The 22,390-nt window shown below is 56.4% G+C and overlaps 1 protein-coding gene across 4 annotated transcripts; it reads left to right on the forward strand.

Moving 5' to 3' along the window:
- Positions 1-869: 869 nt before the first annotated feature.
- On the forward strand, positions 870-21,896 carry EGFL7 (EGF like domain multiple 7). 4 transcript variants are annotated; one of them, XM_068155898.1, is made up of 10 exons: positions 870-1,026; positions 6,118-6,186; positions 13,463-13,648; positions 15,268-15,390; positions 15,571-15,683; positions 16,396-16,491; positions 17,821-17,985; positions 19,057-19,121; positions 19,411-19,573; positions 21,561-21,896. In XM_068155898.1, the coding sequence occupies exons 3-10, from the start codon at positions 13,569-13,571 to the stop codon at positions 21,581-21,583; spliced, it is 828 nt and encodes a 275-aa protein (XP_068011999.1). In that variant the 5' UTR covers positions 870-1,026; positions 6,118-6,186; positions 13,463-13,568; the 3' UTR covers positions 21,584-21,896. The 4 variants fall into 4 exon arrangements, with proteins under 4 accessions (XP_068011999.1, XP_068012001.1, XP_068012000.1 ...); XM_068155899.1 differs by lacking the exon at positions 870-1,026 and adding an exon at positions 4,324-4,465; XM_068155900.1 differs by lacking the exon at positions 6,118-6,186.
- Positions 21,897-22,390: the final 494 nt, after the last annotated feature.

The following is a 22,390-nucleotide window of genomic DNA, read 5'->3' on the forward strand; positions in this document are numbered from 1 at the left end:
CCTACCATCAAGGGGGTCACAAATACCCCTGAAGGTGCTCTGTTGGCATCTACCATCAAGGGGGTCACAAATACCCCTGAAGGTGCTCCCTTGGCACCTACCATCAAGGGGGTCACAAATACCCCAGATGGTGCTCCCTTGGCACCTACCATCAAGGGGGTCACGAATACCCCTGAAGGTGCTCCCTTGGCACCTACCATCAAGGGGGTCACGAATACCCCAGAAGGTGCTCTGTTGGCATCTACCATCAAGGGGGTCATGAATACCCCTGAAGGTGCTCCCTTGGCACCTACCATCAAGGGGGTCACGAATACCCCTGAAGGTGCTCCCTTGGCACCTACCATCAAGGGGGTCACGAATACCCCTGAAGGTGCTCCCTTGGCACCTACCATCAACATGCCCTCTTCTCAAGAAGATGACTGCTAGCCCTGCCATCATTGGTGTAGGCTTTGAAGGAGGCCCTGGGGCTGTGAGGGTCCCCACCAGCCCCCCCATCTGCCTGCTTTCAGGGGCAATGAGAGGTGGGGGCTGCCAAGCGAGGCTGGAGGGCGGTGGGCAGCAGCCATCTTAGGCCTGGTGTGAGGTGCGAGGGGGCAACCCTGGCGGGCAGCCTCCTCCACCCCCCAGTCCCCAGGGACCCCTGGCTGCCTGCTCTGCCTTTCGTCCCTCGGTGGCCGTTGCCGGTGGCCGCGGTGTGGGGGTACCGCCCCGCGGCCCCTCTCCCCCTCCGGCCGTGTTTGTTCTCCTCGCGGCGCCGTTATCAGCGCGCAACACACACAGGAAGTCCTGTCTGGGATTGTCCATCCCCGGCCTGATTTATACAGGAAGAAAAGCATAAAAAGCCTCCCTTCCACCTCGGCAGCCACCTCCTGCCTGTGCGCGGCCGGCTGCTGGCCATGCCGGGGGCTCGGGGCGGGCGCCCAGGCCTGCTGGACGCGGGGCGGCCGGGCGAGGATGGGCACGAGGAGCTGGCATGGCGGTGGTGGGGCTGCTCCCGGCCCGGCGGGGGACAGCGGGGTGCAGCAGGTACCGTGAGGGTCACAGCTGTCAGCACAGCTGGGATAGAGCGCGTGGGGTGGGGTAGGTTGGGCGGGGTGGGATAGGATGGGGCGGATGGGATGGGGGTGGATGGGACAGGTAGCGCTGGGGGCTCCAGGAGTGTGTCCGCATTAGGCCAGACCCTGCAGGCTCCAGGCAGGTTTTTGCCCCAGCTCAGGTGGCGACCTCGGAGGCTGGGTGAACACATGGCATTGGCAAAGGGCTGCTGGAGCAAAGGGGGCTCGAAAGCATCCTTCAGCTGCTCCCCGTGAGGCTGGCTCTGCTGTCAGCCACACACGTGCTGAGCGGAGGAGCATCCCCAGCGCTGGTTTGCTCAGGGCAGAGCCCAGCCTGCAGCACTCTCTTTTCAGTTCCCCCCGCGGGCGCTCAGGCTGCTTTCCAGCAGCAGACAGCTCCGAGGGTAAATGTTCCCCTCGCAGAGGTAGGGCAAAGCTGCAAACCCTTGCACAGATACCTGTGGGACAGCTGGAAATCCTTAGCACATCTCCTTTCTTGGCACAACTCCTTCCCTTTCTCCATCTGCCTGCTCTCTGAACGCCTCTGATACAGCCCTGCATCGTGTATCCTTCCACCTGCGCTCCCCGTGCCTGCTCTCTCTGCCTTCTGAGCAGCACATGGAGCACTGCCACTCAACCTTTGCACAGCAGGACCCTGAGCTGTGACCCCGTGCTGCTGATTTTATGGTGCACTGGTGCAGAGTCTGATCCCTTGGGCACGGGCAGGACGTGGAGCTGGATGGGGCTGCGGGCTGTGACCGTCCCTGCTCTCCGGCAGACCTGAGGCTTGCCCTGGCTGACAGCTGAGCCTGGAGCGTGCTGGTGGTTGCATGCCAGGAGCTCAGCAGAGCCTCTCAGATTTATAACCGTGGAGCTGGGTGATTTGCACACTGTCTGTCTGCAGCTACCTGCTGACCTGCAGGTCTTATCACCCTAATCTGCAGCATCAAACAGCACAGGCAGGAGGGTTTGGCCTCAGAGTGCACCAGAAGAGGTTTAGACTGGATATTAGGAAAACTTTTGTTATTGGGAGGGTGGTCAGGCACTGGAACAGGCTGCCCAGGGGGGTGGTGGAGTCGCCATCCTTGGAGGTGCTCAAAAAACCATGTAGATGTGGCCCTTTGGGGCATGGTTTAATTGCCACGGTGGTGTTAGGACAATGGTTGGACTCAATGATCTTAGAGGTCATTTCCAACTGAGAAAACTCTGTGATTTTCTGATGTCAGTGGGATATTTTGGGCTAAGAGGCTGGCTGTGGGTGAGAGCAGGGATACCCAAGCACTGGGTGGCTGTGCTGGAATATGGAGAAGGACCACAGCAGCGAATGGCTCTTGGCTTGCTTTTACCCAGGGTCTAACATTCACTGGGCAGAGAATGGTTTGGGCTGGAAAGGACCTTTAAAGGTCATCTAATCCAACCCCCAATCAAACATAATCAAACATAAGAAGAAATTACAAGGCTTTGCCAGGGATAAAATGAATTTTAAAGGGGTTTGGGAAGCTCTGCCACTGCTTGGGATGCTGTGAGAGACAGAAGCCCAGATGTGAGGTGGCTGGAGCCTGAGCCTTCTCAGCAATCCTTCTCTCCTCTGGGTAGCAGCAGGAGAGGCTGTGTCTGCCCTGGCAGTTTGAATGTTATTTGTGTCGATTGAGTTAGTCTCTCTCTCTCTCTGCTGTTAAACTACCAGCTCTGCACAAGTTTCCCAAGAGGTGAGGAAGAGAAATTGAATCTGGGCTGCGGGCTCCTCTGAGCCGTTTCCCAGGCTCTGCTGCTGCAGATGAGGCTGGCTCTGGGGAGACAGATTTACAAACTGCAACAAATTAGAGTCAACGAACCTGCCTCTCAGCCACACCAGCAGCAGGGCGTAGTGAAACACAAGGCAAGATTTAACCTGAGGTTTCAGACCAGGAGGGGAAAGGAGAGGCTCTCTGCAAACAGAAGAGGATGAGCAGCGATGTAATTTCACTTTCCATCCTCTCTTCCCAAGTGAGCACCCAGATTTGCATCCTGCCCTTAGCCTGGGAGGTGGCTGCAGAGAGGAGCCCCACTTTGTGCAGGTCTCTGGAGCTGGAGACCTTCTCCTGGTAGAGAAGGTTAATGACAGCAAAGCCCACTCTTGTGCACTCTTGTGCAGACTGCTCTCTCCTGAGCTGCTCCCTGGGATGGCTGTGAGGAAGGGACCAGGCTGTGCGTTCTGCAGCTATTCCCACCACGCTTCCCAGGCACTGCTTGGGGAGTGATTCACTGGGAAAACACCAAGGGGGCAGTGAGGTGGGGGACCATGCTCCTCTGACTAAGGCCCCTGTTTTTTTTTGCCAAGGATATTTCACAGAAAGCCATGAAATTAAGTTTATTCCTGGGTGAGATGAATCATCTCCCAGCTTCTATGCAGCAGCCATTACTGCCTCCTCTAAAAGTAAATAAGAACACATCTGTGTGCATGGGAGAGAAGATCAACCTGGCCCTGAACATGCAGTTGTTCTTTTGCACAGCTACAGCTGGGCTGCTGTATGGCTTTATGGCCACCTTAAGTTATAGCCTACCAGTCCTGAGACACTTCATGCTTGTGAGAAGTCCTCAGGCTAAACCAAAAGTCACTTCATGGGAATCAGATCTTGGGTTTAATATGCACAGCACTGGGCCACTGGTGACGACAGGCTGAGAGCTGTGGGCCAAGTACTTCTCTTGGTCTGACCTGCTTTGATCCCACTGACATCAATGGACTCCTCTAGATTTCCATGGAGATAACTGGCCTGCAGCTGACGCAAGGAGAACAATATGGGACAGAATAGAATAGTGGGAGGTCGCTTTCCCTCCAGAGTTCTGCAGAACAGGGGCTGCTCCCAAGCCTACAGAGTTTACAAACAGCCTTCTGAAAAGCCTGGGCAGAAGAGTTTGTCCTAAACCAGGGAAAGCCGTTCCCCTCTTCTTTTCAGAAGTACCAAAACATTCCTCATGCTTTAGCAAGTGCTTCCAGTCCTGTGGGAGACCCCTGTGGAGGCCAGTGAGAGCCCATTGTACACAGCAGGTATGGGGTCAGCCAAGGCTGGTAGGAGCTGGAAAGTTTTGCATCTCTATGTGTGTCACTCTCCTGCCTGTCTCCTCATCCATCTGCCTCCATCTGCCTCTTCAGCACCTCCAGCCCCAGTTTGGGGAAGCTCTGGTGCTCAAGCATGTCCCATTAAATGGCACTCCTCTCTTAGGAAGGGTTCTTCATCTCAGTGCTTACCTCCTATTAATTCTCCTCTGGTTTTCATTCCTTTTTCTTGCCTGCAGACCTAGAGCAAAGTTGAATCCCCCCCAACCTCAGCCCCAGACACCTCAGACCCTCCTATCTTACCTACCGCTCAGGGGACCCAATCCACCACCGATGCTCTCAGGGTGATGCCAGATCTGGTGCCACTGCCCAGGTGGGTGTGGTGTGCTCCAGAGGTCTGCAGGATGGGCTGTAGGAAATGGGTAGGGTGGGTGAGCAGCTCACCTTCACAGCCAGCCCAGTGCTCAGCCCAAAGCCTTCTCGGGGCCAGCACTCAGCACGCCTCAGAGCTCACAGTGGTGGTAAAAGCAGTGGGAGACAAGGAGATTTCAACGTTGTTAAATCTAAGAGGGAGGTTGGGAAGAAGCATTTCTTTCTTGGCTGGGAGACAAGCATTAATATTAGATGTCGTGGGAGTGCACTTCTAGGAGAAGGCTTTGGAGAAAACATGTGAAACACTGGTCCAGGGAGGACTTCAAACCCAGACAGGCTTGCAGTCAGCAGCCAAAATCTTTCAGTGCTGTTGTCAGGAGCTCAGCACACCGATATGAGCAGAGCCAACAGAGCTGATCCTCCCCCAGTCTGAGCGGGCATAACTCCTCTGCTTTCCAGGGAACTTTGCCAGGCAGCATCCTGGGGGATTTCTTCCCAGCATGATGAATATTAGCATCTGAGACACCAAACCCTCCCTGAGAGCAGAGGATTAAATGCTCTTCTAATGGGCTATATGCAGTCCTTAAGCACTGACATGGGCACTCGGTTGAGCACAGGCTTGACCTCGTAAATGGAACTGCAAAGCAAACGTTTGGGCAGTTAAATACTTGGAAGGTTTTAAACTGCTGCAGTGCTGTTAGGAAAGAGTTGTCTAATGGCTGAGGAGGCTCTAACAGAGACCCTGGAAGGTGGCCTGCTTAGTCCTGTGCTGAGTGGTGCTGTCCCATGAGGAGCTGGAAGATCAGTGCTGGGGGGAGGCTGTGTTTGCAAGTCCATCTCCTTCTTCATCACCAATTTCACACTGGGGATCCTGGGCACTCATGCAGAGGTTGCCTGGGAACTTGGGGGTCTTAGTCCCCACCTGAGCATGTGTGCATACTGAGGGTGGTAAAACAGGCTGCTGGGGTACAGCAGGCAGGATCACAAATCAGTGTAAGGGAGCTTGGATACACCCAGGAGAGTGGCAGCAGGAATGGGACACCCCATTCCCCTGGCTTCTTGGAAAATCCCAGGCTTGGGCATTGAGGAAGCTGCTGGAGGGCATAGCCTGGTGTCCAGCCAAGCCTTGGCACTGGGTTAAGTGAAACCAGGGCTTCTGCTCTGCTCAGCCCATTCTCATAGCCATACCTGCTCACTGTGCTCACACCCATTAGCTGCTCAAGCCCAAGAGGCACAAAGGCACCAGGGTGTGCCTGGCCTTTCCCACCCGGGGCACAGCAATGTGACCTACGCTGCAAGCTCATGTGAGCGAGGGGAGGATCAGCACCCACAGGATGCTCCTAAAGCACCCTCAGTGCAGCCTGCACTGCAGAGCAGGGAAGGGCTGGGCCTCCCTGTGCTGCACCACCGGGGTCACAGTGTCCATGCCCCTCCAGCACACCACTGAGTCTCTGCAGTGTGAGCTCAGTCCCAATGCCAGGCATAGGCACTCTGTGGCCACAATCCTGCTTTTGTCCACCACTCCATTCCACAAGGACCTTTGGGAGCATCCAGGGAACCCCACATCAGGTCCATCGTGGACAAGGGCTGGGTGACTGGTCTCTGCCTGCATGACAAGGGGAGTGTAACTGAGGGCTTTTCCTGTTCTGACAGTAAGGAACCACGATGCTCCTTAAGGAAAGGACCCCAGCCCAGGACAAATGATGGAGCATCACAGATAAGGTGAGTGTCTCGGCTGTGAAATGTGCTCCTGTGCTGTCAGTATGGTCAGGTGGAGAAGGCTTTCATAGGCTTTGTAATTATGAGAGAAAGCTGAGTGTCAGGCGCTGTGCATCTCCCCCATACAGCAGAAAAAGCCAGCACCACTCTCTGCATAATGAGATAATTACCGCCCCTTCAAGGCTCTGGGGAAAAGTTGCCTCTGCTTCGTGCTGATGAGATTAGTGAGCTGAAATCATTCCCCAGAGGAAGGCTGGATGCAGAGAGTATGAGCAAACCTGTTTGCTGCGTGATGTGGAGCTGAGCTTCCACCAGCACCAGCCAGCCTTTTCCCAGAGGGATTCCCATCTCCCATGCTCTCCATCTCCCTGGCATCGGAGCTCCGTCTTCACCAGCACATCCCAGAGCTGATTCCTCTCTGCTCTGCTCCATTCCCTGGGGAGGATCTCACCAAAGCAGTTCATGCTCTGTCCATTGGAATGGGCTGCCCGGGGAGGTGGTGGAGTCACCATCCTTGGAGGTGTTTAGGAGGAGACTGGAGAGGGTGCTTGGTTGCATGGTTTAGTTGATTAGGTGGTGTTGGATAATAGGTTGGACTTGATTATCTTGAAGGTCTCTTCCAACCTGGTCTGGTCTGGTCTATTCTATTCTATTCTATTCTATTCTATTCTATTCTATTCTATTCTACTCTACTCTACTCTACTCTACTCTACTCTACTCTACTCTACTCTACTCTACTCTACTCTACTCCATTCCATTCCATTCCATTCCTTTCCATTCCTTTCCGTTCCATTCCATTCCATCCTATCCTATCCTATCCTATCCTATCCTATCCTATCCTATCCTATCCTATCCTATCCTATCCCATTCCACACCTGAGAGCCCCACACCAACCCATCTATCACCCACCAGCTTCCCTGGTGCTTCCCTGCACAACCCGAGGCAGCTGCAGCCCAAGCAGCCGGCTCAGCGTATCCATGAGGAAACGGAGTGATCTCAGTTGCTCTTTTTGGAGCCATTATTGTTTCACTGGTAAATATTTCCTTTAAATGCCTCTATGCTTAAAAAAAAAAAAAAACAACAGAAAGAAAAGGAAAGAAATTGCAAAGCTTAATGGGAACAAATATTCCCAGGGGGCTGTATCCTGCCTTTCATTTGCACATCAGACCCCTGCTATCTTGAAGGCTGGCTCTGTGCATGGGCAGGAGCCTAAGTCGTTGGTAAAACAATTAAACCTCTGTGCTCTGCTTTCCCAGAGAAAAATGTAGACAAAACAAGTGGCACTTTGGCACAAACTGAGCTGCAGAATTCGCTTTGATAAGGAACCAGGTGTTTAGGAGAAGCCTCTCAAGAGTTGGGGTGGGGGGGAGAGGGATCAGCCTGATCCATCCCCAGGCAGGTTTTGGCAAGCTGATGGAGCTTCACCCTGTGTGGGTCTGGGTGGTGGACTTGGGTGTCTCTGTCAGCTGATTTTCACACTGGGGAGGACTCCAGAGAATCTCTGAAGCATCCATTAGAGAAATCAGCCTCCCTATCCTGGCAGTTCGTTGCCTGGCTCACAGAATCCCAGAACACATGGGGGTGGAAGGGACCCTCAAAGGTCATCTCGTCCACCGCCCCTGCAACGTGCAGGGACGTCTCCAACTAGATCAGGTTGCTCGAGACCAAATCAGTCCCAGAATCCCAGCATGATCAGAGTGGAAGTAGCCTCTGGGGATCATCTAGTCCAGCCCTGCTGCTAAAGCAGGGTCACGCAGAGGAGGCTGCCCAGGATCACAAGCTCTGGGTGGGTTTGGAATATCTGCAAAGGAGACTCCACTCCGGGCAGCTTCTGGAGGACTTTGCTGTTGTGCTGAGCTCCGGGGGATTAACGAGGCGGGGCGGAGGCTATGGACCACAGGCTGTGCTAGGTCTCTAACCTGGGGAAAGATGATGTCTCCTCTTGGGGAGTGCAGAACCAGCTACAGTAGTTTTTTTAGCAAAGGGGGAAAATTGCCCTGTCTGCTGCACTGCTGCTGGACTACTTCAGCTGAACACCCCTGGATGAGGAGCTGGGGGATCTGCTCAGATCTCCCTCTCTTGTCACTGCTCCCCTGCCCGCCCAGGTGAGCTGATCCGGGAGAGGGATTAGGGACATTGTGTCCTTGAAGCACAGGGCACACAGGAACAGGCTGGTGGGGCTGGGGGCTCAGCCCGCCCGAGGGAGTTTGCAGGTATAGGTCCAGATCGATGCCAGGGTAGGGATTCCCCTTAACCCCATCTCCATCGGGGTCAGCACAGCAGCACCAGCATGTCCCCCCCCCACTCCTGGGCTGGGCTTCTCCGATGGTCCTGCCGAGTCACTGCACGTCCCCTCATGACCGGGCTTCCCTGGGGGGTTCCCCCAGGACCAGACTTCTGCAGGGGGTTCCTGTCCTGTCCTTGAATATCCCTCCAGGACCAGGCTTCTCCGACGGTCCTGCCCTGTCCCTGCCCGGGGGAGCCGGGACACCTCGGCGGGGGCAGGTGGCGGCTGGCGGGGGCCGGCGGGGCGGGGGCAGGCGGAGGCTCCCCGGGCCCCGTCGCTTCCCCCCGGTCGGGAGGCTCCGCTTTCCTCCCCGCCGGGAGCTCATTGGGCCGGGGCGGAGGGACCGGCTCGGGCCGGGGGAGGAAATGCGCGGGGGGCCGCGGCACGGCGGCGACTCGGCGGCTTCGGCACCGCCGCCGCTCCCGGTGAGTCCCCGGCGGGCTCTGCCCGAGGTGGGGCGGGGGGGGCCGCGGCAGCATCCCCCGGCGGGGAGGGACGAGCGGAGCGGGGAGCGGGGGATGGTTCGCGGAGCGGGGCTCGCTGCGGCAGCGGGGGCGGCCCGGCAGGGGAAAGCGGCCCGGGAGGTGCCCCTGGGGCGGCGGCGGCGGCGGGCAGTGCCCGGGGTGGCGGACAGGGCTTTGCCTGCTACGGGGTTGCGGCGACCCGGGGAGCGGAGCTGGGCCTGCTGCGGGCCGGGGGGAGCATCCCTGCGCCAGGCACCGCGGTACCGGCGGCTCTGCTGCCTCCTCCGCGATATCCGTGTCGCTGTGCCCTGCTTCGGGATATCCGTGTCGCTGTGCCCTGCTCCGCGATATCCGTGTCCCTGTGCCCTGCTCCACGCACCCCGTTCCATAATACCCGCGTCCCTGACCCTGCCCTGGGGTATCCCTGTCCCTGCAGCCTGCTTTACGTTGTCCCCCTCCCTGAGCCCAGCCCCGTGCCCACGTCCCCATGCCCTGTGCCTGCGCCCCGTGGTACCTGCATCCCACCCCAAGCAGAGAACAGTTTGACAGGGAAAATTCATCTCCCTGCTGCTGCTGCTGCCCCTCTCCAGGAGGGTTTGGCTCTGAGGGCACAGTGCAGGGAGCAGTTGGGAGCAGCAGTTTCACCTGCAGACCCAGGGCTGTTTGAAAAAGTGCTGCTACCTGCTTCCCGTGGGGGTAATTCCATCCTCTCGAGGGTCTGGATTCTTCTCCACCGGTTTGCAGACCGTCCCCAGTTCCTGCTGCTGCCATCAGCTGGTCCTTTAGCCCTTATTCCATGGGCAGAGCTGGATGAAGCCCTGCTCACCACCCAGTGGGTTGCATTTTCCCTGTTGTTAGGCAAGAGCAGACTTAGGAGAGTTACAGAGATGCTTCTGGCGGGTGGGAGAAGAACCTCCAGACTCACAGGAGCACATGGCCAGCCGAGGAGGCTTTGCTACCCATTAAAGCAGCAGAAGCTCAGGTGCCTGCACAGAGTTACACTTGCCAGACCATGGGGCCTCATCTCTTCAGCTGAGAGGCTAGAAAAGGCAGTGACAGCAACTTGTTTGTTTGTTTCTTCATGAACATATTGTCTTTAAGCTCTGGGCTTTAAAAGAGAGGAATGAGAATGGGTAGTGGCAGCAGGCTGGAGGCTCTTCAGCAGCTGTAAGGAAGCTGATCGTTTTTGTCGTTGAAACCATCATAATTTCCACTTTTGAAACATTTTTGTTGTTGCTGCTGCATGAAGCAACCATAATTTTATGACCCAGAGGGATTCTCTGACCACTTGAGGTAGGGCAGTGCTGCTCCATTTCCAAGTGAACAAACAAAGCCTCTGCGTTTTAAGGCTCTTGCCCCGCGTTTCCTCGCCTTCCCCACGGGGAAAGCTCCCACAGCAGTCACGGGAATGCTGTGGGAGGATGGAGATGGTGGGCAGGGTTTGACTTACAGGCTTCTGGAGAAGCACAGCTAAGCTAGAGATCTGAGACTGGAACGAAATACCTGCCCCAGCGTAGCCCCAGGGAAAGCTGGCTGGCTGAGCAAGTGGAGAGTCTGTACAGCTCTCCACACCAGCGTCCCTGGGGTGTCTCCAGGAGGAGTGGGGATGAACAAGCTTTCTTCACTATGTTTTCTTAAACTTCCCTGCAGTTCAACCAAGATTTGGTTTCCTGTTGGTGCAGATACCAATAGCAATCGTTAGAAGATGAAATCTATTGCTGTGGAATGGAATGGAATGGAATGGAATGGAATGGAATGGAATGGAATGGAATGGAATGGAATGGAATGGAATGGAATAGAATAGAATAGGAATAGAATGGAATAGAATAGAATAGAATAGGAATAGAATGGAATGGAATAGACCAGACCAGGTTGGAAGAGACCTTTGAGATCACTGAGTCCAACCTATCACCCAGCACCATCTAAATAACTAAACCATGGCACCAAGCACCCCACCAAGTCTCTTCCTAAATACTTCCAGGGATGGTGACTCCACCACCTCCATGGGCAGCACATTCCCATGGCCAATCTCTCTTTCTATGAAGAACTTCTTGTTAACATCCAGCCTAAACCTCCTGGTGCAGTTTGAGACTGTGTCCTCTTGTTCTGGTGCTGCTTGCCTGGCAGAAGAGACCAACCCCCACCTGGCTCCAACCTCCCTTCAGATAGCTGTAGACAGCAATAAGGTCTCCCCTGGGCCTCCTCTTCTCCAGGCTAAGCAATCCCAGCTCCCTCAGCCCCTCCTCATAGTAGAGTGCTTGGAGAATGGAGGACTGCATGCTTTGTATACCCCAAGTGCACCCCACATCCTCAAAGCTGGGCTTGCACAGAGATTAAGATCATGGACTCATAGAATTTTTTTGGTTGGAAAAGACCTCTAAGGTCATCAAGTCCCAGCCATCAACCCAGCTCCACCATGGCCATTAAACCCCATCCCCAAGTGCAAAGTCTAACACATTTCTTGACCATCTCCGGGGATGATGCTTCCACCACCTCCCTGATGAGTCTGGGCAGGGTGGAGCACGCTGCTGTCCCTTGCTGTGCTGAAGCCAGACCCTCATCCTCTGCAGTACTGCTAAGTTCAGGGGTGTGGTGTCCCCATGGCATTTTATGGCAGCACAGTCATTTTCTTTTGTGACACAAACCCTCCCCATTGCTCAGCCATGCAGAGCTGTGTGCCCTGCTGGTGGGGTGGGCTGGTTCCCTGGCTGGGTGAGGAGGGGAAGGGGCTGCTCAGCCAGTTCAGTGTTACCAGGGCATGGAAACACCCACAAGACCTTTGATATTAAGGGGTGGGAAGGTACCAGGCTGTTTTCTCTCCAGAAGCAAGTCTCTCCAAGCCTCCATTCCTTCACCTGCACAAAGGGAAAGTTGATACAGTGCCTTGGTGAAGCGCTTTGGGACCTGCAGGGGCTACAGGTTTGGGATGGTTATCCCTAACAGCTTAGCTTGGGGTTAGGAATTGTCCCAAAGGGCTTTGGAGGTGAAGCTGCATTCTCAAACCCACATCACTTGGGGATTTTAGAGTTTATTTGCAGCTCCCCATATCTGCTGTTGGGGAAGGGTGCTCCTTGCTGTGTTGCCTCCCCATAAAGCTGTTCCCAAGGCTTAATCAGAAGGGCTGATCCTTTCTGTAACTGAGAGACACTGAAGGTGGGCTTCTTTACTTCTTCCTCCTTTAACTGCTGCCATCCAGAGGCCAACTGTTTGTTTTGTTGGGGCATTTTTAAGACTAGATATTGATATTGTTATTGACCTTCTCCAGCCTTGTCCTCTGCTAGGAAATCAAAGCCTCCTTAAGTCACCACTTGGCCAGTCCTGACTCTGAAGTGGGTACATGTGGCCCTCACAGCACTTTTCTGGCAAGAACTTGTGTTCTACAGAGAAGAAGGTCAGGCTTCAGTGTGTTGTGAAAACACAGTTTTACAATGCTCTCTGGATGAAGACATTCTGGGCCTTTGTTTTTGCCCTTGCTGCCTGAAACTGGCAAGCATATTTCATCTGCCACAGGTCCCTTCCCTGCCACTCAGCAAGCAGTTGTGTGGCCCCTGGTGTCACATCTCCTGCACACCCAGCCAGGCATTCTGGGCTTTATTGCTCAGAGAAGTGGTAGATCATAGAATCATAGAATCAATAAGGTTGGAAAAGACCTCAAAGATCATCAAGTCCAACCTGTCACCCAACACCTCATGACTACTAAACCATGGCACCAAGTGCCACATCCAGTCCCCTCTTGAACACCTCCAGGGATGGTGACTCCACCACCTCCCTGGGCAGCACATCCCAATGGCTAACAACTCTGTGAAGAACTTTCTCCTCACCTCCAGCCTAAACTTCCCTAGGCACAGATTGAGACTGTGTCCTCTTGTTCTAGTGCTGGTTGCCTGGCAGAAGAGACCAACCCCCACCTGGCTACAACCTCCCTTCAGGTAGTTGTAGACAGCAATAAAGCCTCTCCTGAGCCTCCTCTTCTCCAGGCTAATCAACCCCAGCTCCCTCAGCCTCTCCTCACAGGGCTGTGCTCCAGACCTCTCCCCAGCCTCATTGCCCTTCTCTGGACACGTTCAAGTGTCTCAATGTCCTTCTTAAATGCCCCACCTCTGAAAACATTTCAAGTCAGGTTGGTTTGATGGGGCTTTCAGATGTCCCTGCTCACTGCAGAGGGGTTGGACTGGATGGCTGTTCAAGGTCCGTTCCATCCCATAGTGTTGTGTGATTCTCTGGGCTAGGTCACTGCCACACCAGTGAAATGAGTGGGGCAAAGTTGTTTGATGCTTGGAGGAGCATTTACCTTGCCAGGGATTCACAGGTCCCTCAACCCCCTCCCTCTTCCCCTGTGCTTTGGCATGCCAGCAGTGTGCTCCTGCCCCAGCCCCTTGCACTGCCCTCAGAGGGTTTGTGCACACCCAGCATCATCCCTCTGATTTCCCCCAGGGAGAAAGGGCTGTCCCCATCCCCGTGGCTCCATCAGATGTCATCAGCTGGGGATAGATGCCACGTGCCCACACTGCTCTTCTCTCTGTTGCAGGGTTGCCCACTGAAGGGTGAGACATGCAGTAGGAGCCAGTGCTTCCCACCACAGAGCGAGACTCGGCCGTGCCACGCAGCCTGGGGCACCTTGGGAGGGACAGGACATGCACCACATCAGCTGCCTCCTTTTGGGACTCTTCTTCATCCTCAGCATCACCACTATGGGTGGCTTTGCCCAGGCAGGGTAAGCCACCTTTTTGCCTGCATCTCTCAGGTAGTGCACATCTGCATATCACAGCCAGGTGCATCCTCTGCAGGTGAAGAGCCCTGTCGAGCCACCCCGGCTGCACAGGGGTGAGAAGCTCAGAGGGCTGCTGAGGAGGTGTGAAAAGGCTCTGCTGAGTCCTCCTGGGGCAGCTGGAGCTCAGCAGCCCTTCACTGGTGGTTTGCTTTGTCACTGAAGTGAAAGAGCCTCTCAGAAAGTGCTCTGACTCCATGCAGAGGACACAAAGAGACTCTGGGCTTTTTGTCCACGAGAGTCAAAGGCTGAGCAGGCCCTGAGCTCTTCATGAGTTATGACTGTCTCTTTCAAGCATCTCCTTGCACAAAAATGCACATCCAGTTTTGCTATCACACTGATCAATCCCTGCAGACAAGGCATCAGAGGGGGATGCAGCCTCCCAGCTCTGAGGATGCACCATCCAGGGGATGCAGGCATGGAAAGCCCCTGGGATGCTGCAAGCTTGGGATTGGCAGCTCCAGTAATTCCCCATCCCCTCCTGGCAAACAGGGCTAACACAGCACCCTGCATCCCAGCACAGCTCTGCTCCTGCTGGCTCAGAGGGAGCTCAGAGCCTCAGTTCCTTCCCCACAGCCAAAAGGAGCTGGAGCTCAGCGCCCACCCCTCAGACACAGCTCACATTTTGCCCCCAGGTTTGCTTTTTACACTGGAATTCTCTCCTCTGGCATCAAACCTCCTGCATTCTGGTGGGCACTGAAACCACAGCCTGAGCTCCTCACTCTCACACACACACACAGAGGCTGCAGCTCTGGCTCTGCTCTAAACAGTGCAAGGCAAACAATTGCCATTTAAAATCTGCCTCTCCTGTGGCACTAATCAGGGAGGCTGAGAGGAGTGTGCTGGACTTAATGGAAGCCATCTGATGTCCATGCTAATTCCCAGGCTTTTTATTCTACTTACTAATTGGGCTGGGAGGCTGAGGCAAGTAGATGAGTTCCTCAGCGGGCCTGACCTGCTTGGGCTGGAAGATGTTGTAAAAAGAGAGGAATTTTTAACCACAGACCACTTCAGTTGTTAACCTTGGGAAAGTTTTGGGCTGGATCACAGTTATCTCAGGGTGACTTTCATCTGGCCTTGAGGGTTGTTGGGGTTTTTTTGTGTGTGTGTGGTGAGCCTGACCCTGCCTGTGACATCATTCATCTCTCAGCCATCACAGGGACATCTGTTTCAGGAGTGCAAATGTCTCAGAAAGGAAAAAAAAACATCCCCCCAGAAAGTGAGCAGGGAAGGAAGGTGATGAATGGACGAACTGCTTTGAGTAAATCCTTCCTAAATCAGGGCCCCAACTGCTCCCCTGGGATGGGGGTGAGTGTACGAGGAGGCGTCAGCGCCTTCACTCAGGGGCTGAGGAGGAAGAGCAGCCCTGCAGAGCTCAGGCTTTGTGTCGCTGCCCCCGAACAGCTTGAAGTCCTCCTGGGTCACTCGGGCAATTAGCCACTGCTGTTTAAATGGCCCTTTGTAGAGGGGGGCTGGTGTAAATCACTGCGGCCCCTTCGCCCCCGAGGGAGGAGCAGGGGGTTGGTTTTTTTTGGCTGGAGCCTGACCTGCTCCCCTCTCCGCAGCCGCAGGGTGTGTGCTGTGACGCCGCAGAGCCGCACGGCTGCCCGCGCCGAGTCCCACGTCCAGCCTGTCTACCAGCCCTACCTCACCACCTGCCAGGGCCACCGCCTCTGCAGCACCTACAGGTGAGGGCAGCTGCCTGCTCCCCCCGGAGACGAGCCGCCCGTGGGGGCCGTGGGAAGGGGCAGTCCTGCCTTGATCTGTCGGGAAGGGGCTCCCAGGTCTGCCCCACTGGTGTGGGAGTGGGATGGAGGGCTTGGAGTGGGTTCTCCTTCACCCAGCTCAGCCCCATCCTTGTGTTGCAGGACCATCTACAGGGTTGCCTACCGGCAGACCTACAGGCAGCTGCCCCAGTCCGTGGCCTCCTGCTGTCCGGGCTGGAGCAGAGCTGATGGCCATGCACTCAGCTGCAACAGAGGTAAGAAGCTGCTGTGTCCCCCCGGTGCCAACTCTTGTCCTTCCCCCAGACCTCCTGGCCGGGGGTAGCTCAGCTGCTGGCTGAGGCCCCAGCAGCCAGCTCGCTCATTTCCCAGCACTCTGCCTGTCAGGCAGATTCTCCCTGCAGGAGAGCATTTCCATTTTCAACGTCACCACCAAATGTTGGTTCAATTTGTGATTAATTCCCAGCCTTTCTCTGCTGCCTCCCAGGCCTTTTTCCTTTGGGATGGCTTATTAACTTTATAGTTACCAGAGGATAAATAAAATGACTAAGGAGGTTCCATATAAATCAGCAGTAATGGAAGAGGAATGCTTTCAGGAGGCAATTGTGATGTACAGCACAAACCAAATGCAAACCATCAGCAGCTAGCTGGCCCCCAGATGAGCTCAGAGCACAGCACTGAGGGCTTCTCAGGGCTTGCTGCTGCCCTTTAGCCCTGCCCTCTCCCACGTTGCTGGCTTGCAGCTGCCTTGGCCTCTTCACAGGTTGCAGACCCAAGGGCCAGTTCCCCCCATCCTGTGCCCTGTGCACCCTGGCCAGCTCACCCCCACCACTAGGCTGGGGCACCCTGGGCTGGTAGTGGTCTGTATTTTGGGGGTATGGGTGTGTACACACATCCATGGTGGCAGGGGATGGAGCTTGGGACCCCCAGAGCTGCCCACTGATGCTTTGCTGGTGTTTGGTCCCACAGCTGTCTGCTGGATGCCGTGCCAGAACGGTGGGAGCTGCACCTTCCCTGGCAGATGTGCCTGCCCACCCGGCTGGACGGGCAGAGCCTGCCAGACAGGTACTGGCCATGACATTCCCCTCCAGCTTCCCTTCCACAGCTGCTGGGAGAGCTCCTCTGAGGAGCAGCAGGGCTTCCATGGGGCTTAGCCCACAGAATGACCCCTTGATGGGGGGGCAGAGGCCAGCACCATGGCTCCTCACCAGGCCTGATGCCGTTCAGACCATGGAGCAGCCCCAGTGTGTCACCCCCCTGCACACACCCCTCCACACTGCTCCAGGGCAGCAATGCCTGATGGCCTGGCTAGGAAAGGATGGGAAGTTCAGCTCCCAGGAGAGCTCTGACCTCCCTTTGGCTGCCCTGGTGCTCCCAGTCCTCATGTGCAGCCCAGACGTCCACATTTGCTGTCTGCTGCTGCTCCAGGCTGGGTCCACGTGAGCAGAAGCTGCTCTCTGCCATGACTCTGCAGCTAGCAAAAGGCTTTCTGCAGAGCAGCCTCACACTCGTGGGGTGGGCTGGAGATGGTGGTCTTGGTGATGACCCATCTCCCAGGCTTTGTAAACTAAGACATCCATTTACTGCAGAGGCTAAACCTGTAACCCAATAATGGCTGGGGGTGGAGTGGAAGCCGAGGGAGCTCCAAGCACAGAGCTCCTCTCTGGCATGAGAGCAGCCCCAGAGCGCAGGGAACTCAGGCAGTCTGGCACACAGCAGGGTGGTACAAATCCCCTGCCACGGTGTTTCCCAGCTTGCTGCCCTCCCCTAAGGCAGAGGAAGAGCGGGTGGCACTGACCCACGCTGGGCAGGGCTGAGCACATCGCTGACAGCTCCGGCTCCAGCGCAGGGGGAGAGGATTTTCCCATTGCCTAAAACAGATTTGCCCGGGCGTGGGAAGCGGTTCAGCTCCTTCTGCTTTGTGGGAACAGCTTTAATAACTCCCCCGTGTGAGGAGAGGTTACTGGGTTTTGTACACACTTGAAAGGCTGATAGCTCCTCGCCACGGCTGGCTGGAACCAAAACCCCGGCCGTAAATCCGGGATGAGAGCCGAGCGCTGCCCCTGCCTGGCCGGAGCTGGGACGTTTCTGACCACAGCTTTCGCTGTGGCAGGCAGAAGGGAGGAGGCCAGATCCTCCCCGTGGGGTTAACCCAGGTTTACTCCAGCGGGTGCAGGAGCAAAGGCTGTCCCAGGCGTGTGTGCTCACACCGGGCAACACTGAGAGCAGCCAGAGCGCAGGCTCCAGCTCAGCCTGAGGTCCCATCACCTCCCCAGCCTGTGCTCTATCTAGCGAGGGTTGCAGGACCCCTGCTTGCAGGGCTGAGCTGTCTGCAGCCCTGGGGAGCACCTCCCCACCAGCCCTGCCCTCACAGAGCTGGACTTGTGCTTTCAGATGTGGATGAATGTGCTGGGCAGAGCCACGGCTGCCATCAGCTCTGCGTCAACACCGCTGGGAGCTACCACTGTGCCTGCCAGGACGGCTTCAGCCTCGCTGCCGACCACAGAGCCTGCCAGCCCCTGCTGCCAGTGCCTGAGCCAGAAACCTTCAACCAAGCAGGTAACCTGTGCCCCCTCTGCAGGACAGCCCTGGCTGCTTGGAGTGTTCAGCAGGAGCTGGGCTTAACACTCAGCACTGCGAGAGTGGCGAGGGCCAGGAGAGGAGACACCAGGCAGAACCCCTCAGCTTTGTTGCCGGTGGCCCAGGACTCCTCTCCACCACCCAACCAACTTCCCCCGTGCACAGCTCCACTGGAAGGGAGACAGAGCCTGGCTGTGACGTGCGGCGTGCAGGTTTCTCTCCATCATCATCCTCCTCCTCCTCCTCCTTCCCGCAGGACAAGCCTGGAGCCAGGAGGGGCAGCGCTCAGCGCCGGCGCCGGCTCATTATTACTTTTGGTACGCGCTGTGACACTTCAAACTCGTACCGTGAGTAATAATGCGCTGTGGCCAGCAGAGGCAGCGAGCCCCCAGCGCCTGCCCCGGAGAGCACAGCGCAGCACAAGCCACCATCCTTTGTGCCCTGCCCAGGGCCCCCCGCAGGGACCCTTCCTGCCCACCACGGGACAGAGCAGACCTAGGTGCTAGCTACAACAAGGCCAGGCCTCACCAGATGCTTTACCATTTCAGCATCACCCCACGGCCTGGAATTCCACACTTTGTTGCAGGTATTGCAGCAGCAGGGAGAGACCTGTGTGTGTTAGCAGCAGGATTAGATGCCAGGGCTTGCAGCAGGTGTTGGATCCCATTGATGCTCCTAGGTCTGGTCCCAGCAGGTGTTGGATCCCATTGATGCTCCTAGGACTGGTCCCAGCAGGTGTTGGATCCCATTGATGCTCCCAGGTCTGGTCCCAGCAGGTGTTGGATCCCATTGATGCTCCCAGGTCTGGTCCCAGCAGGTGTTGGATCCCATTGATGCTCCCAGGTCTGGTCCCAGCAGGTGTTGGATCCCATTGATGCTCCCAGGTCTGGTCCCAGCAGGACAAACCCCAGGGACTTACTAGGAGGAGGGGGGAGTGGAAAGCAGCAGAGCTTGGCCTGACCCCTGCAGCAATGTCTCTCCTCAGCACCTTCCACTTCAGCTCAGGCAAGGGGCCTGTACTCACTGACCTTCCCTCCATCACTTTTGCAGGTCCCCACAGTGAAATGAAGGAAGAGATGAAAGACCTGAAGAGCAGAGTGGAAGCGCTGGAGCAGGTGAGCTTTCAGCACACTCCTCTGCCCTGCCCTGTTGCAGCTCAAGGCCATGCTCAGCCAGCTCCCTCCCTGGGCTGTCTGCAGCCAGGGTTTCCCTCCCTCCTCCCCAGCTCTATTTTTAACAGCAGGCTGGCCTCACGCTGCTGTGCTCCGCGCTGCTCCTCCAGCCCAGCAGCCCTTTGCAGGCAGCCAAAGCCCCAGGAGCTGCCCAAGCCCAAGGGGCTACGTGCCACAGGGTGGTCCTGCTGGCTGGGGGAGGACATGCTCAGGCCTCCCTTTCTCCCCCCAGAAACTCCAGTTGGTGCTGGCTCCCTTCCACGACCTCATGCCCTCTGCGCCGGAGGACGTCGGCGCAGACCCCATCAGCCGCCTGTCCCACTCCCTGCAGCAGCTGGACAGAATCGACTCCCTGAGCGAGCAGATCTCCTTCCTGGAGGAGAGACTGGAGACATGTAAGTGCCTGGAATAAACCAGCAGGGTTGAAGTATTTCCCTCCACCCCCCCCCCACTGGCCAGGGTGAGCAGCTGTGGGCCAGCCAGCTCAGTAACACACATGCCACGATTAATCTCCATCTCCCCCGAGCTCAGCAGCCTGTAATTAATAAAAGCTGAACACAAACAGCCCATTAGCTTCATTTCCAAGCTGTTTCTATGGCTGCACCATCTGACTGCCCTTCTAGCAGCCAAGAGCCATCAGATCAGCACATGGAAAGGTGGCTGTGGGGCAGAGGCAGAGGGAGCCCGCTCCGAGCCCCAGGGCCCGTCTCGGGCTCAGCCTTCCCTTCCTGCCCCGGCAAGAAGAGAAACCCCAAGGCCTTGGGAAGTGAGCAGTGCACAAAGTCAGTCAGGAAGGTTTAGGGAGCGTGCAGAAGCTGGCAGATTTATGAGCCTGGGAAGTTGGAGGCCTTGCTCTTTGAAGTCTGCAGCCCAGGTCTTTGCTGAGCACTGGACCAGAGAGGGGCTCTTAAAGAGCAAGCTCTGAAGAAGACACTGAGAGAGCTACCACCTGTGAAACGGCTGGCAGAGGGGGAGGGGGCTGCTGCTGTTGTCCCCTCAGGTCCCTGAGGGGAGTGCAGAGCTTGGCTGCAAGCAGAGCACAGAACTTCAGAGCACTTTGTTTTGATAGGCAGCTCCTTGCAGTTTGCTTTCCCATGAAAGAATTCCAGCCCAACACGTCGGAGGAACTGAGCCAGCTCAGGAGCTGCTGCTCAGGAGCAGCCTGCTGCTCGAGGCAGAGGGGCTGAGGGTGCTTGAAAAGGCTTCAGGGCAACCTGTTTCAGCGCATATCCAGTCCCAGTTCACTGCCTGCAGTAATGGTTTAGACATAAAAGACTTCAAAGAGCTTGGCTGGAGCCTGAGGAGCTGCAAAGAGACACTTAGCAAAACATCCCAGGAAGGGGCAATCATCAGAACAACTTCAGAGTGTTCCAGCAGACCAAGGCTCCCGGTATTGCCCTGTACCTATGATTAGTGCCAGCAAGGAGGAATGTGAGCAGCATCACAAGGTAACGTGGATTCATTCCAAGGCATGACTCCCAAGGGCTGAAATTAACTTCTGCCAAGCCCTTTCCGGCAAGCAAAACTTGTTTCTGTCCCCCTCGTGGTCCTGAAAGTGCCTGAAGAACAGAAGCCTGCCCTGTACGGCAGCAAGCAGCGGGGCTTGCAGGGCAGCCCATGGAGAGCTGAGTAGCTGCTCCTCTTCAGAGCCTTTCACAAGCGTTCCACAGCTGAGCGCTGAGCTACAGCTGCACCCTCCAATTATCTGCGCAGCAGGGGGTGTGTAAGGACTACAAATCATCCTCTCTTCTCCACCCCACCGCTGAAGGCACAAGATCTCCAAGCCAGAACCATTTTAGCCCCCCCTTAAGTCTGAATTAGCCCAGCTGAGCTCAGCTGTGCCACAGTGCCCAGCAGGACAGACACACAACTGCATGTGGCTGTGCCACAGCTGTCCCCTGGGGTCCCTTCCCCTGCTCCCCAGGCTCTGGGCTTTGGTGAGCAGCAGCTGCTGACTGCTGTCCCACAGAGCCACTGGCTGTGCCTGCTGTGGGGACAGGCTGGTCCCAGCCTCCCGTCCTGGGGCAGTGTTGCTGGCACTGGCTTTGCCCAGCTGAGGACTGTGGCATGCTAGGTGGGAGTTCAAGAGGGGATTGGATGTGGCACTTGGTGCCATGGTCTAGGCATGGGGTCTGTGTTGATGGGTTGGACTCGATGATCCTCGAGGTCTCTTCCAACCTTGGTGATGCTGTGAGTGCTGCTTCCAGCTGGGGCAGGACAGAGCCACCTGGGGTGGCTGGGCAAAGGAAAAGCAGCAAGCAGGGGTGGCATTCACAGAGGCTGATGTGAACCTCCTCCTTCTTGAGGCAGGAGAGAAACCAAACCCAGGCCAACAGCATTGCTGGATTGAGCTTTGCTTTGGTTTTGTTTCCATCTTCCCAGGTTCCTGCAAGAATGAACTTTGACCAAGTGCCTGAGGAACTGCAGCAAGCTGAGTGCATCCACAGCTCTTATCTCATCCTCCAGCCCCAGGCTGGGGACAAAGCCACATCATCTACAGGAAGGCACAGGGTAGCAGGAGAAGGCTGGTTTCCCATCAGCATCTCCATTGTTTTCTCTTCCAACTCACCAAAGGTCACACAGCTACTTCCAAACTGGACTCTGAGCCCTCAGCATCTCACCCCCCTCCCCCCTTCCTGCTGGAGAGGCAGCAAATAAATGCCTTCCCCCATGCCACCAGTGCCCAGCTGGCTGTGCCAGAGCCTGGCTGTCTGTGGAGCCCTGTGCTGCTTGGCTGTGCCTGCTTTCCACTCACTATTTCCTTGGGGCATCATCTGCCAGGGCACAGGGGTGGGTGTGCTGCCTGCCCAGTGGAGCACAGACCTGGCCTGGGCAGGACAGCAGCTTGCCCCCACCTGCTGCCAGCCAGCCAGGGTGGGAAGCCCTGCCTTTGGAGGACTGCCCTGTGGCAGAGGGGCAGCCCCAAGCTGGGCATCACAGCAGGGGCTGGGTGCAGCTGGTCCCTGCAGAGCTGCTGCACTGGCTGTGTCCAGGGAGCAGGGCCCAGCCCTGCAGCTGCTGCTCTGCTCTCTGGGCCCAGCCTGCCTCCACAAGCACTGGAGCTGAGCTGTGCTGAGCTGCTTTGTAGCCCAGCAGCTGCAGCAGCTTGCTCTGCATTCCCCTGCTCCTGCTCCCAGCCCTCTGCACCACCCCTGGGCCCTGCAGAGCAGTGCCTGGGATGGTGCTCTTACCTGAGGCTGCAGAGAGGCTGT

The sequence above is a fragment of the Melanerpes formicivorus genome, unplaced genomic scaffold, assembly GCF_026170545.1.
Source record: "Melanerpes formicivorus ecotype bairdi unplaced genomic scaffold, bMelFor1.0.p_v2 SCAF_33, whole genome shotgun sequence".
Taxonomy (NCBI): domain Eukaryota; kingdom Metazoa; phylum Chordata; class Aves; order Piciformes; family Picidae; genus Melanerpes; species Melanerpes formicivorus.

Excerpts from the sequence above, each read along its gene's own strand:
- EGFL7 (XM_068155898.1), top strand. The coding sequence starts at position 13,569 with ATGCACCACATCAGCTGCCTCCTTTTGGGACTCTTCTTCATCCTCAGC. Across the intron at positions 17,986-19,056 it reads AGAAACCTTCAACCAAGCAG|GTCCCCACAGTGAAATGAAG; the intron begins GTAACCTGTGCC and ends TCACTTTTGCAG. Across the intron at positions 19,574-21,560 it reads GGAGGAGAGACTGGAGACAT|GTTCCTGCAAGAATGAACTT; the intron begins GTAAGTGCCTGG and ends CCATCTTCCCAG.